This window comes from Anabrus simplex, chromosome 2 (assembly GCF_040414725.1).
Source record: "Anabrus simplex isolate iqAnaSimp1 chromosome 2, ASM4041472v1, whole genome shotgun sequence".
Lineage (NCBI taxonomy): Eukaryota > Metazoa > Arthropoda > Insecta > Orthoptera > Tettigoniidae > Anabrus > Anabrus simplex.
Window position 1 is genome coordinate 910,470,061 of NC_090266.1, and position 26,032 is coordinate 910,496,092.

At 42.3% G+C, this 26,032-nt stretch overlaps 1 protein-coding gene across 2 annotated transcripts in view; it reads right to left on the minus strand.

The window, feature by feature from the left end:
- Positions 1-26,032, minus strand: part of LOC136863184 (serine/threonine-protein kinase meng-po) — a 397,968-nt gene that overhangs the window by 43,998 nt on the left and 327,938 nt on the right. For both annotated transcript variants that reach the window (XM_067139538.2, XM_067139540.2), the window contains exon 4: positions 18,243-18,572. In XM_067139538.2, the coding sequence (XP_066995639.2) occupies positions 18,243-18,572 (330 nt within the window). The remainder of the gene's footprint in view (positions 1-18,242; positions 18,573-26,032) is intronic.

Consider the following 26,032-nt stretch of genomic DNA (forward strand, 5'->3'; position numbering starts at 1 on the left):
AAGTGTAGAAAATTAATCTTTATTTGTAAATGGTTTCATGTTCAGAACAAGGAATGGAACCTAGGGGTTACGTCTTACCTAATAAAATCCCCAAGGTGCGATGAGTTACGTTTTTCGAACTAGTGTTTGGAACACTGAACTTTTCAAGATGATAGCAGAGAGTTTAGCAATGTTCTGTTGTTGGATTATAAATTCCGCGCTACAACATGCATAAGGTGGCAGCCTTGAGGTTTACTACCGTAAGGATGACAAGAGTGAGGTTAACAATGTTCCGTTGTTGGATTTTAAATTCCGCGCTATAACATGCATAAGGTGGGAGCCTTGAGGTTTACCGCCGTAAAGATGGCAGCAGTGAGGTTAGCGACGCTCTATTGTCCTTCGAAGTGAGGTTAGGGTTCGTCAAGAAGACAGCTGTCAAAAAAGCACGTGGCTATGTTTACCAAACAAGAGCACGTGGTCGTGACGTCACGGTCACGTAATCAATCCTTAGCTCGACGTCGTTAAGAGCAGCATTAGGATTAGCTATGATTAAAAGTCTTGGGAACAGAGCAGCAGTATGAATTGCCATGTTTCAAAGCGTGTACACATCACCTATCGATTTTACATGCATCAACCATCGAACTAAACTTCATCCGCTAGATCGTGCTGCCATCTTAGCATAACCTATACCCATAAAATTAAAGTACAATGAATAGCCATGTTTCAAAGCGTGTACACATTTCCTATCGATTTTGCATGCATCGACTCTCGTACTAAACCTCTTCCGCTAGATTGTGCTGCTATCTTAGCATAACCTATACGCGTGACCTTAAAGTACATTGAATAGCTATGTTTCAAGGCGTGTACACATTACCTATCGTCTTTGCATGCTACAAATATCGTACTAAACTTCTTCCGCTAGGTTGTGCTGCTATCTTAGCATAACGTATACACATGAACTTAAAGTACAAAGAATAGCCATGTTTCAAAACGTGTACACATTACTTATTGATTTTGCATTCATCGAATCTCGTACTGAACTTCTTCCGCTAGATTGTGCTGCTATCTTAGCATAACCTTTACCCATGAACTTAAAGTACAATGAATAGTCATGTTTCAAAGCGTGTACACATCAACTATCGAATTTGCATGTATCGACTCACGTACTAAACTTCTGCAGGTAGATTGTGCTGCTATCTTTGCATAACGAAGACGCATGAACTTAAAGTACAATGAATAGCTATGTCTCAAAGCGTGTACACATTTCCTATCGATTTTGCAAGCATCGACTCTCGTACTAAACTTCTTCCGCTAGATTGTGCTGCTATCTTAGCATAACCTATACGCATGACCTTAAAGTACAAAGAATAGCCATGTTTCAAAGCGTGTACACATTACCTATCGACTTTGCATGCAACATATATCGTACTAAACTTCTTCCGCTAGGTTGTGCTGCTATCTTAGCATAACTTATACACATGAACTTAAAGTACAAAGAATAGCCATGTTTCAAAGCGTGTACACATTACTTATTGATTTTGCATTCATCGAATCTCGTACTGAACTTCTTCCGCTAGATTGTGCTGGTATCTTAGCATAACTTATACACATGAACTTAAAAGCACAAAGAATAGCCATGTTTCAAAGCGTGTACACATTACCTATCGATTTTGCATGCATTGACTCTCGTACTAAACTCCTTCCGCTAGATTGTGCTGCTATCTTAGCCTAACCTATACGCATGAACTTAAAGTACGAAGAATAACCATGTTTTAAAGCGTGTACACGTCACCTATCGATTTTGCGTGCATCAAATATCGTACTAAACTTCTTGCGCTAGATTGTGCTGCTATCTTAGCATAACCTGTACGCATGAACTTAAAGTTTGAAGAATAGCCTTGTTTCAAAGCGTGTACACATTACCTAATGATTTTGGACGAAACGACTTTCATACTGAACTTTTTCCACTAGATTGTGCTAAAATCATGTAAGTGTGCTGCTATCTTAGCATAACCTATCGATTTTACATTTACGACTATCGTACTAGACTTCTTCCGCTAGAGCATGTAGTAATCGCTTTTGTGTATCCCTAACCCATGTGCACGAACTTAAAGCACAAAGAAGAGCTATATTCTAAAGCGTGTACACATCACCTATCGATAATGTATGTATCGAATATCGTACTAAACTTCTCCTGCTAGAGCGTACGACTATCGCTTGTGTGTGCACGAACTTAAAGCGTAAAGGATAGCAATGTATAAAATTCTTGTAAACAAAGCAGTAGCATTAAGTATAGCCATGTTTAAATGCGTGTACACATCATGTATCTATGATGAAAGCAGTACTAAACTTATTCCATTAGAATGTACAAAGTTCGCATGTGTTTGTGCTGCTATCTTAGCATAGCCTATGTGCATGAACTTAAAGCATAAAGAATAGTTATGTGTAAAAAATCTTGTGAACATAGCAGAAAGTTTACTACGTAGGTGTAGACATTGAACTTTGCATGCTGAGGCAGCATACTACGTGACCGTGACGTCACGACCACGTGCTCTTGTTTGGTAAACATAGCCACGTGCTTTTTTGACAGCTGTCTTCTTGACGAACCCTAACCTCACTTCGAAGGACAATAGAGCGTCGCTAACCTCACTGCTGCCATCTTTACGGCGGTAAACCTCAAGGCTGCCACCTTATGCATGTTATAGCGCGGAATTTAAAATCCAACAACGGAACATTGTTAACCTCACTCTTGTCATCTTAACGGCAGTAAACCTCAAGGCTGCCACCTTATGCATGTTGTAGCGCGGAATTTATAATCCAACAACAGAACATTGCTAAACTCTCTGCTATCATCTTGAAAAGTTCAGTGTTCCAAACACTAGTTCGAAAAACGTAACTCATCGCACCTCGGGGATTTTATTAGGTAAGACGTAACCCCTAGGTTCCATTCCTTGTTCTGAACATGAAACCATTTACAAATAAAGATTAATTTTCTACACTTAACAAAGTACAAGCGTTCTTGCTGATAGCGATCGATGAGGTTGTTGCTCCTTTAGCCCTTTAGCCCATTAGCCCATTAGCCCTTTAGCCCTTCAGCCCTTTTGCCCATTAGCCCTTTTGCCCATTAGCCCCTTAGCCTATTAGCCCTACAAGGAATGTGCGGTAAACTAATCTTCTTAGAACAAAGGTATCCCCTGACATGTTCTAAACACATGTTGTATCGAGTACAGTGTCCGGTTCTACTTATTTAGTGTTCTAAACACTTCAATCAATGTTCCGATCACATGATAAAGTTAACGGCATAGAGTGCAGTTTTCGATTCCAGCCTTGTTACGTTTCTTCTGTGATTTGCAAGTCTAAACATGCTTAATGACGTCATCACTGCAGCACGTGCTTACTCTAGCTATTCCGATGCAGGTTTAAACTTGTTCGATAGAGCTATGCCTTGACATAAGAGGAGGCCTTAACAGCTTATGTATAGCCGCTATTGTCTAAAGATAGCCGCTGTGAAGAAAAAGCACGTCGAATTTTTCAAATTACCCGCCACCACATTTCAAAGGTATGAGGTTTAGTGCTGTAAAAATACCTGCACGATGCAAAGCTAGCTTTCTTCATCAGAGCAGCCACCATCTTGTGTAAGCACCTCTAGGTCGTATCATAAGCAGCTGTGTATAGTCATCGTCTTGTCGCTGCTACCTCCCGCAAGCACCCCTAGGGCGTCTCATAAGAGCAGCAGCCATCTTGTGCAAGCGCTCTTAAGCTGTCTCATAAGAAGCTATGTATAGCCCCCATCTTGTAGAAATAGATAGCTGCCAATGCCAAAGGGCCTAAGTAGGAAGCGAACCGTCGATATCATCATTAGACCATGTTTTTCTTGTTCCTGATACTGCAAACCTAGGTATTAGGTAGAAACATTTTGTCCGTTTTCGAGATATTTAACATTTTGCATTTAAGCCCCAAATTTAATGAATCGAACCTGCACGGCACGTTATACTCTCTACCATAGCTAGAATTGATCATGTTGCGAAGACTTGCTTCAATACAAGCTAAGACAGAGCGAATGCCAAAAGGCCTAAGTAGGAACCGAACCGTTGATCTCATCACTAGACTATGTTTTACTTGTTCCCCATACTGCGAACCGAGGTATTGGGTAGCAAAATTTTGTCCGTTTTGCTCTACGATAAACCGTTTTCGAGATATTTAACATTTTGCTTTTAAGCCCCAAATTTAATGAATCGAACTAGCACGACACGTTAGCCTCTGAGCTAGCTTTCTTCATAAGAGCAGCAGCCATCTTGCGCAAGCACCCTTAAGGCGTCTCAGAAGGAGTCGTGTATAGCCGCCATCTTGCGTCCACCATCTTGCGCAAGCATCCTTAGGGCGTCTCTAGCCATCTTGTGCAAGGACCCTTAAGCTGCCTCATAAGATCAACCGCCATCTTGCGCAAGCATCTCTAGGGCGTCTCATAAGGAGCCTTGTATAACCGCTATCTTGCGCAAGCATCCCAAGGGAGTCTCATAAGAACCTATGTATAGTAGCCATCTTGCATAAGCACCTTTAAGGAGTCATGTATAGCTACCATCTTGTGCAATTAGCGTCGAGAGATGGCTGCTGTAGAATTTTTCTTTTTAAATTATCCGCCACCATATTTCAAAGGTATGTACCTAAAGAGTGTAGCACTGAGGTTTGCGATGTAAGATGGGGGATGACAGGTGACAAAGAGCGCGTGAGTTTGTTTACTAAACAAGAGCACGTGGAATTCTTCAATTTGCCGCCACCACATTTCAAAGGTATCTAGCTAAAGATGGCAGCACGGTACTCTCTTGATTAAAGATGGCGGATGACAGCTAACAGAACTTTTCAAATTACCCGCTACTACAGAGGGCAGCACCGTGCTCTGTAGATTAAGGATGGCGGATGACAGCTGACGAAATTGCCCGCATGATAGCAGCACAGTGCTCTATTGATTAAAGATGGCGGATGACAGCTGTCAAAAAAGCACGTGGCTTTGTTTCCAAACAAGAGCACATAGAATTTTTCAAATTGCCGCCACCACATTTCAAAGGTATCTAGCTAAAGATGGCAGCACGGTACTCTCTTGATTAAAGATGGCGGATGACAGCTAACAGAACTTTTCAAATTGCCCGCTACTACATAGAGGGCAGCACGGTGCTCTGTGGATTAAAGATGGCGGATGACACCTGACGAAATTGCCCGCATGATAGCAGCACAGTGCTCTATTGATTAAAGATGGTGGATGACAGCTGTCAAAAAGCACGTGGTTTTGTTTCCAAACAAGAGCACGTGGAATTTGCCGCCAACACTTTTCAAAGGTAACTAGCTAAAGAGCGCAGCACTGAGGTTTGTGATGCAAGATGGCGGATGACAGCTGTCAGAAAAAAGCACGTGAGTTTGTAAAGCACGTGGAATTTGCCACCGCCACAAAGAGGGCAGCACGGTGCCCTCTTGATTAAAGATGGCTGCTGTCACGTGGAATTGCCTGCCACCACAGGTATCTAGCTAAAGAGGGCAGGACGGTGCTCTCTGGATTAAAGATGGCTGCTATCAAAAAGCATTTTTCAAATTATCCGCCACCACATTTCAAAGGTAAGTAGCTAAAGAGGGCACCACTGTGCTCTATAGATTAAAGATGGTGGATGACAGCTGTCAAAAGAGCACGTGGTTTTGTTTACCGATTCAAATCTCGCGCTAGTAAGGTTAAGTTGGTAGCACTAAGGTTTAGGCCCGTTAAGATGGCAGCACGGTGCTCTGTAGTTTAAAGATGGCGGATGACGGCTGTCAAAAAAGCGCGTGAGTTTGTTTCCAAACAAGAGCATGTAGAATTTTTCAAATTGCCGCCACCACATAGAGGGCAGCACGGTGCTCTCTTGATTAAAGATGGCTGCTGTCATTTGGAATTGCCTGTCACCACATTTCAAAGGTATCTAGCTAAAGGGGGCACCACGTTGCTCTCTAGACTAAAGATGGCTGCTGTCAAAAAGCATTTTTCAAATTATCCGCCACCACATTTCAAAGGTAAGTAGGTAAAGAGAGCACCACTGTGCTCTATAGATTAAAGATGGCAGTACTGAGGTTAGCGATGCGTTGTTGTCGATGATAGCTGTCAAAAGCACGTGGCTTTGTTTAGAAATTCAAATTTCCCACGGGTTGTGGAGGAGACCTCTGGGAGGCCTCTGGCTGTGGTGGTGGTGGAGGAGGCATCTGGGAGGCCTCTGGCTGTGGTGGTGGTGGAGGTGGCCTCTGGGAGGCCTCTGGCTGTGGTGGTGGTGGAGGTGGCCTCTGGGAGCCGGAGGAGGTGGTGGCCGCCGAACCATCCAATTATACTACTTACGTAAGCTACACTCGCTAGTTCAAAATCCTGTCCTGGTACGTGCTCTATTGACACCTATCTTCTCAGATCATTACTTCTCACGTGAAGCACTAACAGTTGTACTTTGTACATCGTCACTATCTTCCACTCTTTCAGTTTTCTGAGCCAGCTGATCAATTATTGTTCCAGGATAATACTGCACCATTTCAGCAGTTCTTCTCCAGCGTATTACCGAGTCACCCATGATGAGCACGTGACGTATATTTTACACTGTTGAAACACTTTTCTCCCCTGAGTCTACAATCAATCAATCAATCAATCAATCAATCAATCAATCAATCAATCAATCAATCAATCAATCAATCAATCAATCAATCAATCAATCAATCAATCAATCAATCAATCAATCAATCAATCAATCAATACTGATCTGCATTTAGGGCAATCGCCCAGGTGCCAGATTTCCAATCTGTTGTTTTCCTAGCCTTTTCAACTCTCTTGGTGCCAGGCTGTAGTGCGAGCATCCGCCCTTTAAATTGCCAGAGCCGATCTAGTCGGCGGTTAATAATCCATTCGGAAGTTGCCAGAGCCAATTACATCGGCCGGCTTAAAATTCTGTGATATACGTAATTTTGAGGCAACCTCTAGTGACGTGCATACTTTTGTTACAATCTGTAGTAAAGGGGCTACACGTTATTGTGTGCCTGGCCTTGCTTTGGCAGTTCTAAGAGGGTGTTATACCTTTCACAAGAGTCGTTTCCTGTGTTTACAAATACCGCTAACCGGTCAGTAAGAGATTGCTCCTTGCAGTGAGTGGATTTGTGACAGGAAAATGGCATGTTATTCACGTGATAATTTTTCAGCAGGTATTGATTACAATAAATTAATGCAGTATTTAGAACAGTGCGAAGTTAACGCTGATGATTTATCGGATAGCGATAGGGAATTTAGTTCAGAGAGTAGCGACGAAATTATACCGGACACGTCCACGGAATCACCGCAGCTAAAGAAGAGACGTTTAATTGTGTGTAACAGCACTAAAGCTACTCTGAATATGGTGGTAGATGAAACTAGTGATAACGAATATGATAATGTCTCTGGAGAACATTTTGTGTAAATTAGTCCCAATGAACCCGACAACATTCCTCAAGCTCCTGCCTCCTTCAAGGAAGTTCTTGGACCTAAACATGCCCTACCGTCTGATTATCCGCCCATATCACACTTCAATTTACTTTTCACTTACTCTCTGCTAAAGCAAAGCTTATAGTCACATATAGTCCTCTAGTATTACCTAAATGCCGGTTTCCGCGGGCCAAGTGTAGCGTGCCTACCTCTCACCCGGAAGTCATGGGTTCGATTCCCGCCCAGGTCAAGAATTTTCGCCTGGTCCTGAGGGTTGGTTCGAGGTTTACTCAATCTAAGTGACCCTAAGTGATTGCAATTGAGGAGATATCTGAGGGTGAGAGGGCGACCCCGGTCTGGAAAACCAAGAACAATTACTGAGAGTATCCGTCTCACTGACCATGATTCATCTCGTAAACTGCAGGTACCGAACTGATCAGCGGTCGCTTAGTAGGTCAAAGCAAATCACGGCTTTGGTGCCATACATTTCTTAATTTCGTAAATTCTGTTGTATTGTAAAATTATTTTTCTAATATATACTACAACCGAAAACGAGAAACTATTTTTTCTGAAAACAAAAACTATAACATCAACTACTATTTTTTTACTTATTTAATAATTCAGAATTATTTTAATACTGTGTTGTCCGCACGTAGGAAATTTGTTGTCAGTATTTGCCAAACATCGATACATACACGCGAATTTTATCGGTGAGTAAAATTGTCTTGTTTTTATTAGTGACATATGTTTGAATTTTTATTTTTTACGTTTTTATTTTCTCGTTCAAATTAGTTATTCTATAGAATTGTATTTAGAAATACATTATACATAATTACGTATATTCTTTTGTATCGTAAATTATGTTTTCAAAGTAGATATTGAGGGAGAAAGTGCGAAAATATTTTTCTCTTCCTAAAAATAAACGTTTTCGACAACTATAAATCGACAATAAAACGTCTTTGACTCTTTATATCACTCCAAATCAGTTTCTTATTCTACGTAGTCAATATGTAGAAAATTTCATGCTGGTATTTGCTTTACACCGGTAGATATACGCGAATTTAAAAATACATGTATTTCCACTGAAAACGGCCTGGCACTTTACAGTAGTAGAGTGAAGCCGGAGCTCTGGCCTCTTCCAGCTGATGGGGAGCGGCCGACCAGATCGGCTCTTGGCTCCAAGAGGGTTAAATGATTACAAAGAAATTGGAAATTTATTGAACATCTCCCTTGATAAGTTATTCTAATCCCTAACTTCCCTTTTTATAAATGAATATTTGCCCCAGTTTGTGCTATTGAATTCCAACTTTATCTTCATATTGTGATCTTTCCTACTTTTAAAGACGCCACTCAAAATTATTCGTCTACTAATGTCATTCCACGCCATCTCCCCGCTGACAGCTCGGAACATACCACTTAATCGAGCAGCTCGTTTTCTTTCTCCCAATTCTTCCCAGCCCAAACTTCGCAAAATTTTTAGGCTATTCTTATGTCGGAAATCACCCAGAACAAATCGAGCTGCTTTTCTTTGGAATTTTTCCAGTTCTTGAATCAAATAATCGTGGTGAGGGTCTGGTACACTGGAACCATACTCTACTGTAGTTGGGGTCTAACCAGAGACTTATATGCCCCCTTCTTTACACCCTTACTACAACCCCTAAACACCCTCATAACCATGTGCAGAGATCTGTACCCTTTATTTACAATCCTATTGATGTGATTACCCCAATGAAGCTTTCACCCCATCAACGCAGTAATTAACACTGAGAGAACTTTTCATATTTGTGAAACTCACAACCTCACTTTTATCCCCTTTTATCATCACACCATTGCCTGCTGTCTATCTCACAACATTATCGAGGTCATGTTGGAGTTGCTCACAATCTTGTAACTTATTTATTATTCTATGCAGAATAACATCATCTGCAAAAAGCCTTACCTCTGATTCCACTTCTTTAGTCATATCATTTATATATACACTTAAGAAAATGGAAATTGCAACACCATGAAGGCATTGGTCGTTTGTGTTGATTGTCAAGACATGGAACGATACCACATAGGTATGTAAACGATCAAAATTTCAGACCCATTGGGTTGTTGCTAGAGGTCTCCCCAAGTGATTGGTCGCGGAGGAATCAACTCCAGTATACGGACGCTGGTGTAGCGTAGTTGACTTGCAGTCTGTGCAGTGAAGTGTTCCCCGTCAAACATGCCTCGACGACAGAGAAGAGCACGCTATCAACAACTGTTGCCGTTTGAGAGGGCTGGGATAATTGGGCTGTGTGAGGCTGGATTATCGCTAAGGACTGTCGCTGGACGTGTTGGCCGACAGGCATCTACGGTACAACTGTATGGCAGCAGTGGTCAAATGAAGGTACCCACACTCGTAGACCTGGCACAGGCCCAGCGCGACGGGCAACTGTGAGAGAGGATCGCTGCATCATTCGGATGGTCCGGATGGAAACCCATGCAACAGCAGCGCGAATTCGAGCAGCTGTGGCACCCATGTTACACAACAAACAGTTGGTAAACGCCTGCGGGCAGCTGGCTTACGAGCCCGTGTCCCTGCAGGAGGTGTTCCATTGACCCCACAACAGCGACGTGTTAGGCTGGCCTGGTGTCGAGAAAGATCGACGTGGGTCGACGAATGGCATAGGGTCGTCTTTAGTGATGAATCGTGCTTCTGTCTTGCCCACAGTGATCACCGGAATCGTTTGCGCCGACGTACCGGGGAGAGGGGCCGCCCAGTTCTTATTGTCAAGAGGCACACAGGGCCAACACCAAGCATGGTCTGGGGAGCTATTGGCTTTGTGAAATCACAATTAGTGCTTGTTGAGGGCACTGTGACTGCTCGACAGTACGTTGATAGGGTACTCAATCCAGTGGTTGTCCCTATGATGGCGAACATTGCTAATGGGGTATTTCAGCAGGACAATGTCCGGGTTCACACTGCACGCCTCTCCAGAGAAGCTCTCCACGACATCACAACCTTAGAATGGCCCGCCAGTTCCCCGGACCTCAGTCCTATTGAGCATGTGTGGGACATGATGGGTTGACAACTGGCCAACCGTTTTCAACCACCCACAACTCTGGAACAACTGACCCATGCAGTGCAGCAAGCATGGGCCACAATTCCTCAGGAAGCGATCCAGGGCCTTATTCACTCCATACCTCGACGAATTCATCAATGTATTGCAGCTCGTGGTGGGCACATCCTGTATTGATTGTTGTCCAAACTTGCGGTCAGAGGGACCTGAAAGTATAATCATCGAATCACAACCGAACACTCGTCCTGCATGTTCAATTGCAGCAATGTAGCATCACTCCTTCTGGGTGTTGCAATTTCCATTTCCTCCAGTGTATAAGAAGACATAAAGGTCCAATAATACTGCCTTGAGAAATTCCCTGCTTAAATATTACAGGGTCGGATAAACCTTCGCATACTCTAATTCTCTGAGATCTATTTTCTAGAAATACAGCAACCCATTCAGTCACTCTTTTGTCTATTCCAATTGCACTCATTTTTTCCAGAAGTCTCCCATGATTCACCCTATCAAATGCTTTAGACAGGTTAATCGCGATACAGTCCATTTGACCTCCTGAATCCAAGATATCTGCTATATCTTGCTGGAATCCTACCAGTAGAGCTTCAGTGGAATAACCTTTCCTATAACTGAACTGCCTTCTATCGAACCAGTTATTTATTTCGCAAACATGTCCAATTTAATCAGAAAGAATGCCTTCCCAAAGCTTACATGCAACGCATGTCAAAATTAATGGCCTGTAATTTTCAGCTTTATGTCTATCACTCTTTCCTTTATACACAGGGGCTACTATAGCATTTGGTATAACTCGTCCATGCAAACAATAATCAAATGAGTATTTTAGATATGGTACTATATCCCAACCCACCTTGTGTGTAGTATATCCCCAGAAATCTTATCAATTCCAGCCGCATTTCTAGTTTTCAACTTTTGTATCTTATTGTAAATGTCATAGTTATCATATGTAAATTTTAATACTTATTTAGAATTAGTCACCTCCTCTATCTGGACGTTATCCTTGTAACCAACAATCTTTACATACTGCTGACTGAATACTTCTGCCTTTTGATTCCCGAGAACACCGTTTAGAAATACATTCTGCCTGTACGCAGAAAGTTTCTTCGAATTCTACAATATTCATTTTAAACTACTCTGTCTCCAAGTATCTGACTTCTTCATACACTGACTGACAGAGCAAATGCAACACCAAGAAGGAGTGGTCAGAACTTTATGCCAATTGCAGGGTAAACTGACGTCACTGAGGTATGCTCATGATGTGAAATGCGCCGCTGTGCTGCGCACGTAGCGAACGATAAATGGGACACGGCGTTGGCGAATGGCCCACTTCGTACCGTGATTTCTCAGCCGACAGTCATTGTAGAACGTGTTGTCGTGTGCCACAGGACACGTGTATAGCTAAGAATGCCAGGCCGCCGTCAACGGAGGCATTTCCAGCAGACAGACGACTTTACGAGGGGTATGGTGATCGGGCTGAGAAGGGCAGGTTGGTCGCTTCGTCAAATCGCAGCCGATACCCATAGGGATGTGTCCACGGTGCAGCGCCTGTGGCGAAGATGGTTGGCGCAGGGACATGTGGCACGTGCGAGGGGTCCAGGCGCAGCCCGAGTGACGTCAGCACGCGAGGATCGGCGCATCCGCCGCCAAGCGGTAGCAGCCCCGCACGCCACGTCAACCGCCATTCTTCAGCATTTGCAAGACACCCTGGCTGTTCCAGTATCGACCAGAACAATTTCCCGTCGATTGGTTGAAGGAGGCCTGCACTCCCGGCGTCCGCTCAGAAGACTACCATTGACTCCACAGCATAGACGTGCACGCCTGGCATGGTGCCGGGCTAGAGCGACTTGGATGAGGGAATGGCGGAACGTCGTGTTCTCCGATGAGTCACGCTTCTGTTCTGTCAGTGATAGTCACCGCAGACGAGTGTGGCGTCGGCGTGGAGAAAGGTCAAATCCGGCAGTAACTGTGGAGCGCCCTACCGCTAGACAACGCGGCATCATGGTTTGGGGCGCTATTGCGTATGATTCCACGTCATCTCTAGTGCGTATTCAAGGCACGTTAAATGCCCACCGCTACGTGCAGCATGTGCTGCGGCCGGTGGCACTCCCGTACCTTCAGGGGCTGCCCAATGCTCTGTTTCAGCAGGATAATGCCCGCCCACACACTGCTCGTATCTCCCAACAGGCTCTACGAGGTGTACAGATGCTTCCGTGGCCAGCGTACTCTCCGGATCTCTCACCAATCGAACACGTGTGGGATCTCATTGGACGCCGTTTGCAAACTCTGAAACTCTGCCCCAGCCTCGTACGGACGACCAACTGTGGCAAATGGTTGACAGAGAATGGAGAACCATCCCTCAGGACACCATCCGCACTCTTATTGACTCTGTACCTCGACGTGTTTCTGCGTGCATCGCCGCTCGCGGTGGTCCTACATCCTACTGAGTCGATGCCGTGCGCATTGTGTAACCTGCATATCGGTTTGAAATAAACATCAATTATTCGTCCGTGCCGTCTCTGTTTTTTCCCCAACTTTCATCCCTTTCGAACCACTCCTTCTTGGTGTTGCATTTGCTCTGTCAGTCAGTGTATTTTCAGTGGTGTCGCTGACTTCGCAGAGTCACTTCATTCAGCCAAAACCAAACTATTCAAAGCACATCACGTGCTGTGGGGCACCTGCTTTTCAAATGTGCATCAAAATATAATATTTTATGAAAGCAAAATTGAGGATAACATTGACATTTCAATAAAATGCTACCTTACCTTAGAAATGTGACTCCCTAGGCGCCAGATGAGGATATTTTCCTGAGGATGGAACTGTTCGCATGAATGCTTCTCAACACTATTTATTAGCTAATTAGTTTCTGAAGCTGTACAGTCACAGTTAAAATGTAATATTTTGCAAACATTTCAAACTTTCTGCGGTCATTCTGCCTCTTTCTGTTCTCCAGCAGAGAAGACATTTTTTACACAATCTGATGTTCCAGGCAAACACGGTAAGTTTTCCTTCGTTTTTAGGCGATTTGGAGTAATAACATCACCGTCTGATTAACTGAACATTTTGAACCATTTCTATGACAATTTCAAGAGTGTCAATTTATCCAATTTGTTAGAATTTAAATTAATTATCTTATTTGCTGAAGTCACTTCATCGAACAAGTCTATATCGGTTTCTAAATTATAATGAACTTTTGAGCTGATCTTATTGGCTAAACTATCTACATCCGACCACGATAAAGTGTTGTTTGTTGTCCAGTTGAATTCGATAGATTCAGAATAACTGCTTTCCAGCTACAGGTCCGTATATGAAATACCAGTACCGAAGAACACAGTCCAAACATTTCAGTCAAATATACCTCAAATTTACAAATTAATACTATAAATTAAAAAGTGTCTAAGTGCAAAAAGGTAAAAATTTTAGTTTTTTTTTAGTTAAAAGGGGTCTATGTAACAACCCAATGCATGTGTAAAAAGGCTTGCAGCGAAAAAGCTGGATGAGGACGTTTTTTAGAGCAACCTAAAAATGGAGCTGCTTGTATCAACAGTACTACCGAGCAAGTTGCCGTGTGGCTAGGGTCACGTGGCTATCAGCTTGCATTCGGGAGACCGTGGGTTCAAATCCTCCCACCCTTAGGTGCTGGTAATGTCTATTCATTTACATAATTTAACTAGTCCTATTTTCTTTTATCAGTCTTGAAGATGGTTCGTACATATTACAGAAAGACAGGGAAAGGTAAAACTAGTCATGATGTAATGCAAGATGCTGTACAGGAAGTTCTGAATACTGGAATGTCGGTTCGCCAAGCAGCTAAATCTCATTCGATACCTTACCCTATTCTTCGACGATACGTCCAAAAAATGAAAAGTGATTCCGATGGATGATTGACACCAAACTATGACAATCGTAAGGTATTTACTGCGGAACAAGAAAAGGAATTAGTGGAGTATTTTTTGTATTCTTCTAGGATATGCTTCGGCGTTGACACCAAAATATGCCGGCGCTTAGCGTGTGAGATGGCTGTGAAAAATGGTCTGACAATTCCAGGGAACTGGAATGAGGGAATGGCAGGTGTGGACTGGTTATATGGGTTCATGAAACGAAATCCTAGTTCAAGTATCCGAACCCCAGAAGGCTGCAGCTTGTCCAGGGCAACGTCTTTTAATAGGTATAATGTTTTGACTTTCTTCAACAACTTGAAAGAACTGTACCGGAGATATCCTGAGTTTACTGATGGTACCAGGGTCTTCAGTTTAGATGAAACCAGTACCACAACTGTACCAGAGAGACTTCCAAAGATTGTGGCACAGAAAGGAACCAAACAGGTTTCTGAAGCTACTAGTGGTGAACGTGGTGTCTTGGTCACCGCCTGCTGCATAATTAGTGCGAGTGGTACTTTCTTGCCCCGAGCAATGGTATTTCCTCGAGTACATTTTAAGCAACATATGACAAGTAGTGCACCAACAGGCACCCTCGGATTAGCTACAAAGACTGGCTGGATGAACAGTGAACTCTTTGTGGATGCCATGAAGCATTTCATTCATAAATCCAGTAGTAGCAAAGATAATCCTTCACTTCTGATTTTAGACAATCACGAAAGCCATCTGTCTATTGACGTGTTAGATTTAGCAGAGGCAAATGGAGTTCTTATGCTGACTATACCCCCACATACCTCAAACAAACTGCAGCCTCTAGATGTGGACGTGTTCTCTTCATTCCAGGGAAGTTATTACCCAGCACTTAATTCCAAACTCCTACAAAGTAAGGGTATTCCTCTTACAATTTACGATGTAGCTGCATGCGTTAAAATTGCTCACGACAGATCTATGACAACCTCTAACATATGTTCTGCCTTTCAAAAAACTGGAATTTTTCCTTTTGATAAAGACATATTCACCGATGAAGATTATATGGTCAGTGAGCTGACAAACAGAGTTAAGGAAAATAATGGAACAACGTCAGATGCTAATTATGGTAGTGTTAGCCTTTCACAAGATCAGCAGCAAACAGGACCACGTGTAGTGAAAGGTAGGCCTTCTCAAACATCTTTTCCTAAAGGATTTTCTCCAGAAGTAATTCGAGGATATCTAAAAGCTGAGAACAGAAAGAAGAGCAGTAGGCCTAAACGAAAGAAAGGACGAAGATTAATTGCAACTGATACGCCAGAGAAAAAATTGTTGAAAGCCACAAAACATCACATAAAAAAGGTCAAATGGAAGCTTTATGAGCAGGAATCCGAGGAAGAGGACAGTGAAGTTCAGTACGAAGAGAGCGATGCCAACCTGGATGAGTTTGATGAATCCGAATACAATTTTGAGGATTTGGACAAATCTCCAGAAACAGATGATTTTGTTCTGACCAAGTTTGAACTGAAAAACAAAAAGTATGTTTACTAAGTAGGGAAAGTATTGAAACCGAAGGATGATGCAGGCGATTATCAGGTGACATTTTTGAGAAAGAGTGAAAAAATGGGTGGAATGTTCTTTTTTCCTCAGGTAAGGGATGAGGTATCTATTCTGCTGCCAAAACCTACTGAACAGGGGTTGAGAAAGAGACAAAAATCATACTTCAAATTTGGAATTAACTTCCAGTCCATAGAAGTCCGTTAATTTCAAATGTGTATGCGTGGTTGAATGCCTATATACTTAGTCATGTAATTTATAAGAGGATTGTATGCGAAGATTACGTTAAATTTGAAAATAACTCTGTAATTAAGTTCTTCTAATGAAACTCTGTAGACTGGTTCGTGGTACCCCCAAGGGTGGGGCAGAATGAACCACTTACCTAATTTTATTTAAAGACATGCAGCTTAGAAACTACTATTCATAGTATATTAATATAAGGGCATTTGCTACTTGAATGATTGAACTTAAAAACGGGGAAAACCGCAGGTCTGTATTAAAATTACTGGATGAGTAGCAGTGAAAAATATTTTTTCCGGTTCAATGTGCCCCACTCTCCCCTAAATAGAGAACTTTTGAACTTTTAAAACTGTGTGGATATTGATATGGTTTAAAATTCTTACATGTCAACATTCTCACATACTACAGTAGAGTTGCGATGCTTCTGTTCAGTAGAAAGAAAGCCCAAAAAGTTTAAATACAGGATAAATACGAGATAAAAGAGGATGGTTGTGATTAAGTAACACATAATCAATTTACTGTCCATGTTAAGTCTTCAAATAACGTACCTTATGATTGGGGTATGCATATTTTTCTATCTTTTGTGTAAATGACCAGGACTTCAGTAAAATTCTATCCAACGACCGAAAACATTCTCTCTCGTACGAAGCGAATGGTAGTGAATTCTTCCGAGTTAGGTAGTCATGAAAATGAAAACAGAAACGCTAGTACCATCAGATGATGTTCCCCCTCCATTAAGAAAGCCGGCTGCCAAAGATGTATGCAGGTCTCGGAACCTTTGTAAATATGAATGTGTCGATAAGTCAACTTGTTTTTTCGATAAGCGGAAGGGGGCTTAATTTTTTGTAAATTTTAATTGTTGTTTTTTGTACAAGTGAATTATTTATATTCGGTACATTTTCGAGAACTTCACACTGATAGGACATGGAGAAAAGCGTTTCCGCGGGATTGGAGGACGTATTCACACGAGCTCAGCTGACACTTCCTGTATACAATACGAATTTAGATTTGTCTATTACACTGCTGTAATTGACTGGGCCTCACAGAGCAGAACCACCAACATTATTCAGCACGAGGCGCCACTGATCAGAACATTGGACTATGGTTGAGATAGGTGTTTCTGAACTTGATTTCAACTACTAGCCCGGTGTTTGCCACAAGTAAGTCTCGAAGCGCGAGCGTGAATTGGCAAACAACATCAAAGCCAAAAAAACAGCTTATTTAGGCTACGCGGTACGAGGTAGAATGTACGGGCTTCTACACCTGATATTACAAGGAAAGATAGAAGGCAAGCAAATAGCTAGAAGATCACTGATGGCATAGCTCCAAAACATCAAAGACTGGATTGGCATCAACACCGAACAACTCTTCAAGTTAGGTAAATTCAGGGGTGGTTCCTCCAGGGTGATTGCGAACGTCTAGGGGACCGGATATGGAATTGGAGGAAGAAGAAGAAGTCTCGAAAACCTCGGATCTCCATACGGTGCAAATTGTCAGTCCTATCACGGAGTACGCTCAGCTCTGAATTTGGAGATTCAGTTATGAAGCACGTATTTTTAGAGAGAGTTCCTCGGTCGGCTAGCCCTTTCGTCCTAGAACAGAAGTAATAAAGCCGGTTTCTTGATCTGCGGTAGATTAACGGGCTCTGTCGTAAAATCCGAAGTTTGATACGTTGATGGAAGGGATTTGAAGACTGCCCCCACTTTCCGAATGCTTACCCGACGACAAAGGTAGCTGGAAAACTGTGTACAAGAAATATTTTCTCTTACGGGGTAAAGATCGATCTGTCCTCAGTGACGAATGAATTGTATTTATCTCCTTTTATTCAGGCCTCGGGGTGCATTTTACCGTCATATTAGATATCACACACACCTATACGTATAACAAACCAATGAATTGCTGTATGGTAAGTGCATTTCCGGATAAATATCCACACTTTTTGTTGTATGCAATAAAACTAACACTACATAAACGTGTAAAACTGAAAGAAACTTTCTTGAAGGAAATGAAACAATTTAATATAATACAACATTTCCTAGCAGAACTGGAAATTCGACATTAAAATCACAAAAATATTTATTTTATTTCTGTTTTTTCATGTCCACCTACCTGTCTTGCCACTCGTTTGCTATGCAGCTCACCAATCCCCGTTTCGGAAACATTTGAAGTGAGGTCCCCCAGAGGCGCATATTCTTGAGAAAACACGTAGAAGCCAGCAGTCTCAAAGGCTACATCGTACGTTGTGATGATGTTACGGTGTGCTCCTAAGTGTAGGCTGTAATGAAACTCACGGTAGAAGTCACGAAGAGCGGTGTAGGGTTTTGGGAGCGCTTTCAGCACCATCTCAGTCCCGGTGTTCCTATGCTCTGCCAGTAAAATTTTGCCGAACCATCCTTCACCAACGATCTGAAGAATATCGAACTCTTCAGCCAAATTTACCTGAAAAGGAAATAGAAATTCCAGATAATGATGTGTTGATATCAATTTACATTACCATGACCTCTGCTGAGACTGGAGATTGCATCACCAGAATATTTGGGATGACTCAGCTCCAAACCGATATGCAAGAAGGAGGCTGTCCAATAATGATCTGATTGGTGATTGTGTTTATTTTATGACACGTCGACTTCTACCCCCACATGCTTCCTCAGTTGTCTGCTTTCTCAGTCCCGTGTTAGTCAATGCTGTCGCACCACTTGCACTAATTTTCGGCGATATTTCTTATATTTCCTTATATTTCCTGCCGCATCGTCGCCATAAGACCTCTTAATCTGCCATATCTTCACTTTATTCACTCAAATTTGGGGAACATCTCTAGACTATTTACCGGGTGCAAGTCACATAAGTCATGCTTGAAATCATCGAATCAATAATCTACCTGTAGATCGCTCCTCAATATCTGAAGAGCGAAATTAAACAAAGCTTGGCCCATTTTGAGCAACGTTCATTATTTTATCGCAAAACAGGTTAGGCAAGAACGGGACCACTCATTAAAGACACCTCTATTTCTATCAATTCAAAAGCTGGGACTGTACCTTAATTAAGGCCACGGCCGCTTCGTTCCGACTCCTAGCCCTTTCCTCTCCCCTCATCGCCATAAGACCTATCTGTGTCGGTGCGACGTAAAGTAGCTTGTAAAGAAATGTCAATTGAAAAACAACCTACCTATACAGTTTTATTCATGTAACCATTTAATGTACCGATATTACTTTTTTATATTCTTAAGAGGTATTGAGGGGTTCGTGAAAGATTGTTCTTCGGTTTTCCGTGGGATTATTTAACCGAAATATCGACACAAACTTAGTTTTTGAAATTGAACTATAGTAATTTCTGATACTAGTAGAAGAGTTCAACTGTTACGAATTCATTTATGTAATTAATTCATACATCGGACAATTACTTTTTGAAATGTTTTATCAATAATACTTCAACTTGCGATTTTAGTGGCTGAGAGTGAACCTTCGTCAGTGTTCGCTCGCGCAAGAACGTGTTGATATGCAAGCTGCTGCCACGTTGTGATCTCAGCCACGCAACTGGTACTGTAAATTACGTACAAGCATATCTCATGAATACAGTGTGATGTATCTCCTGGATTTCCAACGTTTTTATAACAGTGGAATTAAGGACGGAAAAGGGAGGTTTATATTTTAATAGAAATAAAACAGTAGCATTGGTAGGTATCATTGCAGCATGTGCTAAGTGGGCATCGCTATTGATGGTCAGCATTTCGAGCACATAATAAAATTGAAATGTCAGTGTGAGGACGTATAATTAAGGAACTCTTTTCAAACATCCTTCTTCATATTTCCCATAATGTTTTCCTGCCAGGAGTTATCGGCGACGATGGGGGTGGGGTGGGAACTGACTAAGGCTAGAAAGGTATTGGCCGTTGTCGTAATTAAAATATAGCACCAGGATTTTTATAGTGTGAAAATGGGAAACTGCTGAAAGCCATCTTTAATGGTACCGGCGCTGATTCTAATCCTCCTTATCCTGAATATATTACGTCCTAAAATATTATTCACTCTAATGCAAAGTTCCTTGTGATGTTTACAGAGCAAACACTCAGTTCAGTGGTAAATCCTCTCTTGCCGAACGGCTCTCCAGATACAGATATTTTGATTTGACGCCCGCAGGCGTCCTGCGCGTCGTGATGAGGAAGAAATTATGATGAAAACGACACACACACACAGTCCTCGTGCCAGAGGAATTATGGTTAAAATTCCCGACCGTGCCGGGAATCGAACCCGGGTCCCCTGTGACCAAAAGCCAGCACGCTCACATTTAGCCATGGAGCCGGACTTGGTGAAGAACGAATTGAGTCAAGTCAAAGGAAAGAGAGAGTAATAGGTCTAAATTACTGCTAGAGGCTTTACGTCGCACCGACACAGATAGGTCTTATGGCGACGATGGGATAGGAAAGGACAAGGAGTTGGAAGGAAGCGGCCGTGGCCTTAATTAAGGTACAGCCCCAGCATTTGCCTGGTGTGAAAATGGGAAACCACGGAAAACCATTTTCAGGGCTGCCGATAGTGGGATTCGAACCTACTATCTCCCGGATGCAAGCTCACAGTCGCGCGCCTCTACGCGCACGGCCAACTCGCCCGGTAGGTCTAAATTTGCAGACCGAACATAAGAATGTCAAAAGACGATATACGTAGTTTGAGCTCATGCCGATGGATACAGCTACGTCAACGTGGCGAATGATATAATACAATCGCTGATAGAAACGTATTTAAAAGTCGTGGTCGTTACAGGTTCATTGATTTTTTCTTTTAAAGAAGATATAACGCAGTATGACTGGTACCAATTTCAACTGTTGACACCTCAATATCGCTGTGGATGACAGATAGAATGAAGGATTTTAGATATATATAGATTTCCAGCATTAAATATCGAGCTATCGAATTCGAAAACAGATTCAAAGATTTAAAATATCTGGACAAACGTATTTATATAAACAGTTACACAAGCTCTGAGACAACAATCAGGAGTAATTCAACAGAAATTACACACACCCACCTTCTCGTCATTTTGTTAGTGCTTCATTAGATTATAGGAGATAAGAAACTTAAACAGATGAAGATGTTGGGATAGTATGCCTGTATGGAATCTGTAACGTGTGAGAGTGGCTATCTACAGCTAAAGTCTGTTTTGAACATACATACACCGGACGAGTTGGCCATGCGGTTAGGAGCGCGCAGGTGTGAGCTTGCACCCGGGAGATTGTGGGTTCGAGCCCCAATGTCGGCAGCCCTGAAGATGGTTTTTCGTAGCTTTCCATTTTCACACCAGGCCTTTCTCACTGTGCCTTAATTAAGGCCACGGCCACTTCCTTCGAACTCGTAGCCCTTTCCTATCCCATCGTCGCCATTAGACCTATGTGTGTCGATGCGACGTGAAGTGACTTGTTAAAATGAAACATACATATAAACGAGAGCTCTAAATACAGTAGTGGCAATATTGATAGAACGCAATATTTGAAGAACTAGCAAGAACAGTTGCATTACATTCCTTGAATGTAGACACCCGCAAATTCTTTTACATGCGCCAAATGTTGGGGACCGTTGGCAAGGCATTTTCTCTTGATGACAGCGGCGGAGCGCTCTACTGCGCGGAGTATAGATGCCACGTCAGGAAATCGGCGGCCTCGGCGGGGTTCCTTCAAATTTGGAAACAGGTCGAAGTCACAAGGACTCATGTCTGGTGAGTATGGAGGGTGTTCAAAGACATCCTAATGCCACCGTTGCAATAACAGCTTGACATTATTTGCGACATGACAACGTGCGTCGTCATGCACCACGATAGGACGATCATCCCGCAATAAACGTGGATGTTAGCGCGGCATAGCCGGACGCAGATGTCGTTCCAGAAATCGGCAATAGTAGTCATTCTTGACGGTTTGTCCCTCAGGTAAAGCATGCGTAAGAATAACACCCTCGTAGTCTTATGCCACAATCATCATAAGTTTCACCCGACTGGGTCCTGTCGAAATTTCTGTGGATGTGGTGAGCTGGGTGACGCCATTCATTCGACTGATGCTTGAATTCAGGATCGTAGGCTCGTGCCTACGTCTCATCAATGGCGACAATACGCTGCAGAAATGCTTCTCATTCGTTGCGGTGTCTGTCCAGGTGGGTGCCAGCCAATGCATGCCGGTGCCATTTCTGTACGTCGATGAGTTGATGTGGAACCCAACTGGACGTGATTTTCCTCATGTTGAGATATTTCATCAGTGTGTGCCACACCGTTTGACGACTGATACCAACCTAAACGGATAATTCTCGGACAGTCTATCGATGATCTACGGAAGCGAGACCACTTACGATGTCAATCAGTTTGTTGAGGAATGGACGGCTGACCTGTGCGGTGCAAATCCACAGTCTCATTCCGACCCGCACGAAAATTCCTTAACCCATAGTGCAACCGTCTTCTGCGGTAATGCACTCACGCCACAGGCTTCACATTCAGGTGCATTTTTGCTACGGGCAACCTCGATTTTCATCCATGAACGCTGATCACTTTTAGAAAACATGCTTTAGGGCGGTGACAACGACACTCTTCACTTCAGCGCCGCACAGCTACACTCTAAACTGGATGCCCGTCAAATACACACTACACATCGATAACAGCGCCATCTGACCGCTCCCATATAATATTTGCGCCTGCCCGATCTCCTGCGAGTATCTGGACTACGTTGCCACTACCTTATTTACAGCCCTCATACATACTGTACCTGTCCAAATGGTACCTTATGGCAACGAAATTATATTTGGCTTAATTTATATTTATTCATGTAATACGCACGGATGAAATAACAGCTGATAACCAGGCCGTCCCGTTCAAGCAAGCAGGTCGGAATTTGGTCTAGCGGTCAAGGACACACGGGCTACGTCACAGTGGTATGCTAACGTCATAAGAGAAGACTGGAAAAGGGGGTGTCAGAATTATAGAAAGATCCGTGTTCTCGTAAAAGGGAACAAATCACAGTTAAGCTGCAATCTCGACAAATGGTAATTTTAATCGAGAGTTTACGTCACTTAATAAGACGTAACGAGAGGTGTAATGTTAAGAAGATGAGAAGGAACGAACATTCCGAAACAGGTTTTGATGGGATAACTTCCTCTTTTCTACTACATCTGGAAACTTCGGATACGTCTACATAATCTTATGGACTTTGTCTTTAAATGTCTTATAAATTCGTATTCCAAATTCGAGTTAGAATTTCATTTTACTACTTCGTGTGGATTACTTCATTCTGAGGTAAAGTTGGGAACATTTCGAGTCGCCGAGAAGGAATTATTATTTCACGAGAGAACTCGTGAAACTGTCGCGTACGAAGTGGATCAATTTAGAAGATTACCACAGTGCGTAAGTCAGCTAGAGACAACTTCAAGTAGCTTATGGCGAGAGTTACGCAATTATTGTAGGACGTTGAATCAAGATATTAAATTCAACTGATATTAGCTAGGAGTTATACGCATTGTATAATATTCCCAGGAATCAGAGAATGAATGGAGCGTTGAATGTTGTACATCTTTGCGTCAAGAAATTGTCGAGTTAAGTATAACAGTACACAACTTAGTGGTGTAAATGCAAGTGGATCAAAATTTCTAATTTGAGTCTTAGTTTCAGCCTAACTGCGAGAACCAGATCATCAGTCATTGATCAACGAGGGATGATTACCACAAGAAATTCGTGGAATTATAGCCACATTGCCTGACTTCGTGGACATCATGTACGTCTAAGCTGTAATTGTGTGAGCGAGCGCAATGGACTTGTACTATCCCATTTAGTCGGGAGATGAGACCTGCCTTCACGTCCAAACATCCCAGCTGAATCAGTCTGCATCGAGAAACATCGGTGCCAATTAAATACTATTTCTTTCTTTCTGCAGATTTTTGTCAGATTGTATTCTAGATTCAGTGGCGTGCACCGAACTCCATCTACCCCAGCGCTGCTGGGGTAAAGAACTTTGTATTTACATTTTCTAATTATTACTTAGGACGCTTTTTATAATATTTAAAAAATTGCGAACATCTAACCCTAGCCAAGTACAAATGTCTCGACAATCCGCTCGCACTACCGCAGTTCAGCTTCTCCGGAGAGCTGGGTTTCCTTGCCGGCGCGATAGAGAGCTCACCCCCCCCCCCTCCAGCGAAATTTCAGATCGCTTGTGTGACGCATGCACTTGAAGCTTCCTCGAGGCGGAGCTGTGCCCCATTCCCCGACAACAATTTACGGCGACAGCCCAGCTAGCTTAGATACGGGGTGATAGTTTTAATACTTTACACTCGAAGTCTTCAGCGCCACACACTAGAGACTGCAAGAAAAAATATCAACATGTTAACAGTATAGCCACTTGCACATCGTCTTGCTAATAAAAATAGAGCCAGTATATGAAATCAATTGTAATATAGAAGAATATATTTTAGTCTTGGGTTTCGGCATGAATACAGTTTTTTCGAGCTATTCGTTGAATGCACGTGTAGAGTATGTGTTCCGATAGCCGCAGAAAAATATTTAGGTTGTCCAGCATGAGCACAGAGTTAAGCGCGAATGGTTGTCTGTGATTGTGCTACATAGTGAATTTTGTAGTGTTCCTCTTGGATTTTGGGTGAAGGTTTTGCGAGTTCTGTGGCATTCTTCATGAATATAACGTATGTTATACGTCGTGACAAATATTTTCCCTCGTTTGTCGTTGATGCACGTATACTCAGTATGCGAGTGAAACTATAAAACTTCAACGACGGTAAAATACCAGTTAAATTTTGCTGATTACTTTAGATTAGGCTTTTTCAGTAAAAACAAATAGTTAGTCCCAGTGTACTTTTGTGAAAACCATGACTGTACTATCACGAAGCGTCATCGGGTGAAACTGTAAGTACATTGTTTAAAATCTGCTATAGATTAAGTTATGATGGTGTCGTCACTGGCGTGAATTTCAATTTGTAAGTATGTGCGAGCGTGTGGTTGAAAATATTCTTGAAAGATCTTTCTCAGGAAGACCTTTCCACGAAAAATGCAGCCTTATAAAATGGCTACGATTGTTTATATTTAAACAACTTTTATCAGCTGGGGTAATGAATATTTTCATCGCACGCCACTGTCTAGATTCATTAATTTCCATACTGTTAGATGAATTTGATCTTTTCTTTCATCTTGGTGTTGGTTAATTAGAGCATGGATGTTACGAGTTCATTATTTGAATGTGTGTGTCAATTACGATCTTCAAAGATTATTACTGGTATAGGAGGCCCTAATAATAATACCAACAATAATAATAATAATTTCGGAAGCCGACAGTATAGCAATGACTTACAAAAGAATATCGATTGAAGTTGATTTTCGGAGACTAAGATCTCATGCCGAAAACTGGAGAGGCTATTACCGGACTATACAACCGTGAGGGACAAGAAGGAATAGCGACGATGAAAATCAAACATACGCCACAAGCTGAAGAAGATAACAGAGGAGCAAGAAAAGTGGAAACGCACTATTCAGGAGCAGGATACGAATCCTGACATAACGGGAGTTTAATCGATCCCTTTTCAGGAAGAGAAAAGGCGGCGGAAGGAGGAGAAGCAAACCCCAACAATTCAGATATGAATCGAGGGGGACGAAAAAATTACAATTATTAATTGACGAAGAGACAGATAAAAAAGGAAAGTGTAGGCAAGAATGCGAATTTGGGGTAATTCAGATTGATTCCTGGTTAACACAACTCCAGGAACTCCTTGAAGAGAAAAACAACTTAATATCCCGGAGAAAGTTAAATTACGAATCTTTGGCGTTTCTATGTCTTGTTTATTTATAACAGCGGCTACGATTAGTATTATTTCCAACAACTTTTAGAGGAAATGACAAGGAAAGGTGATATTCCCACAATTCCTGTATCG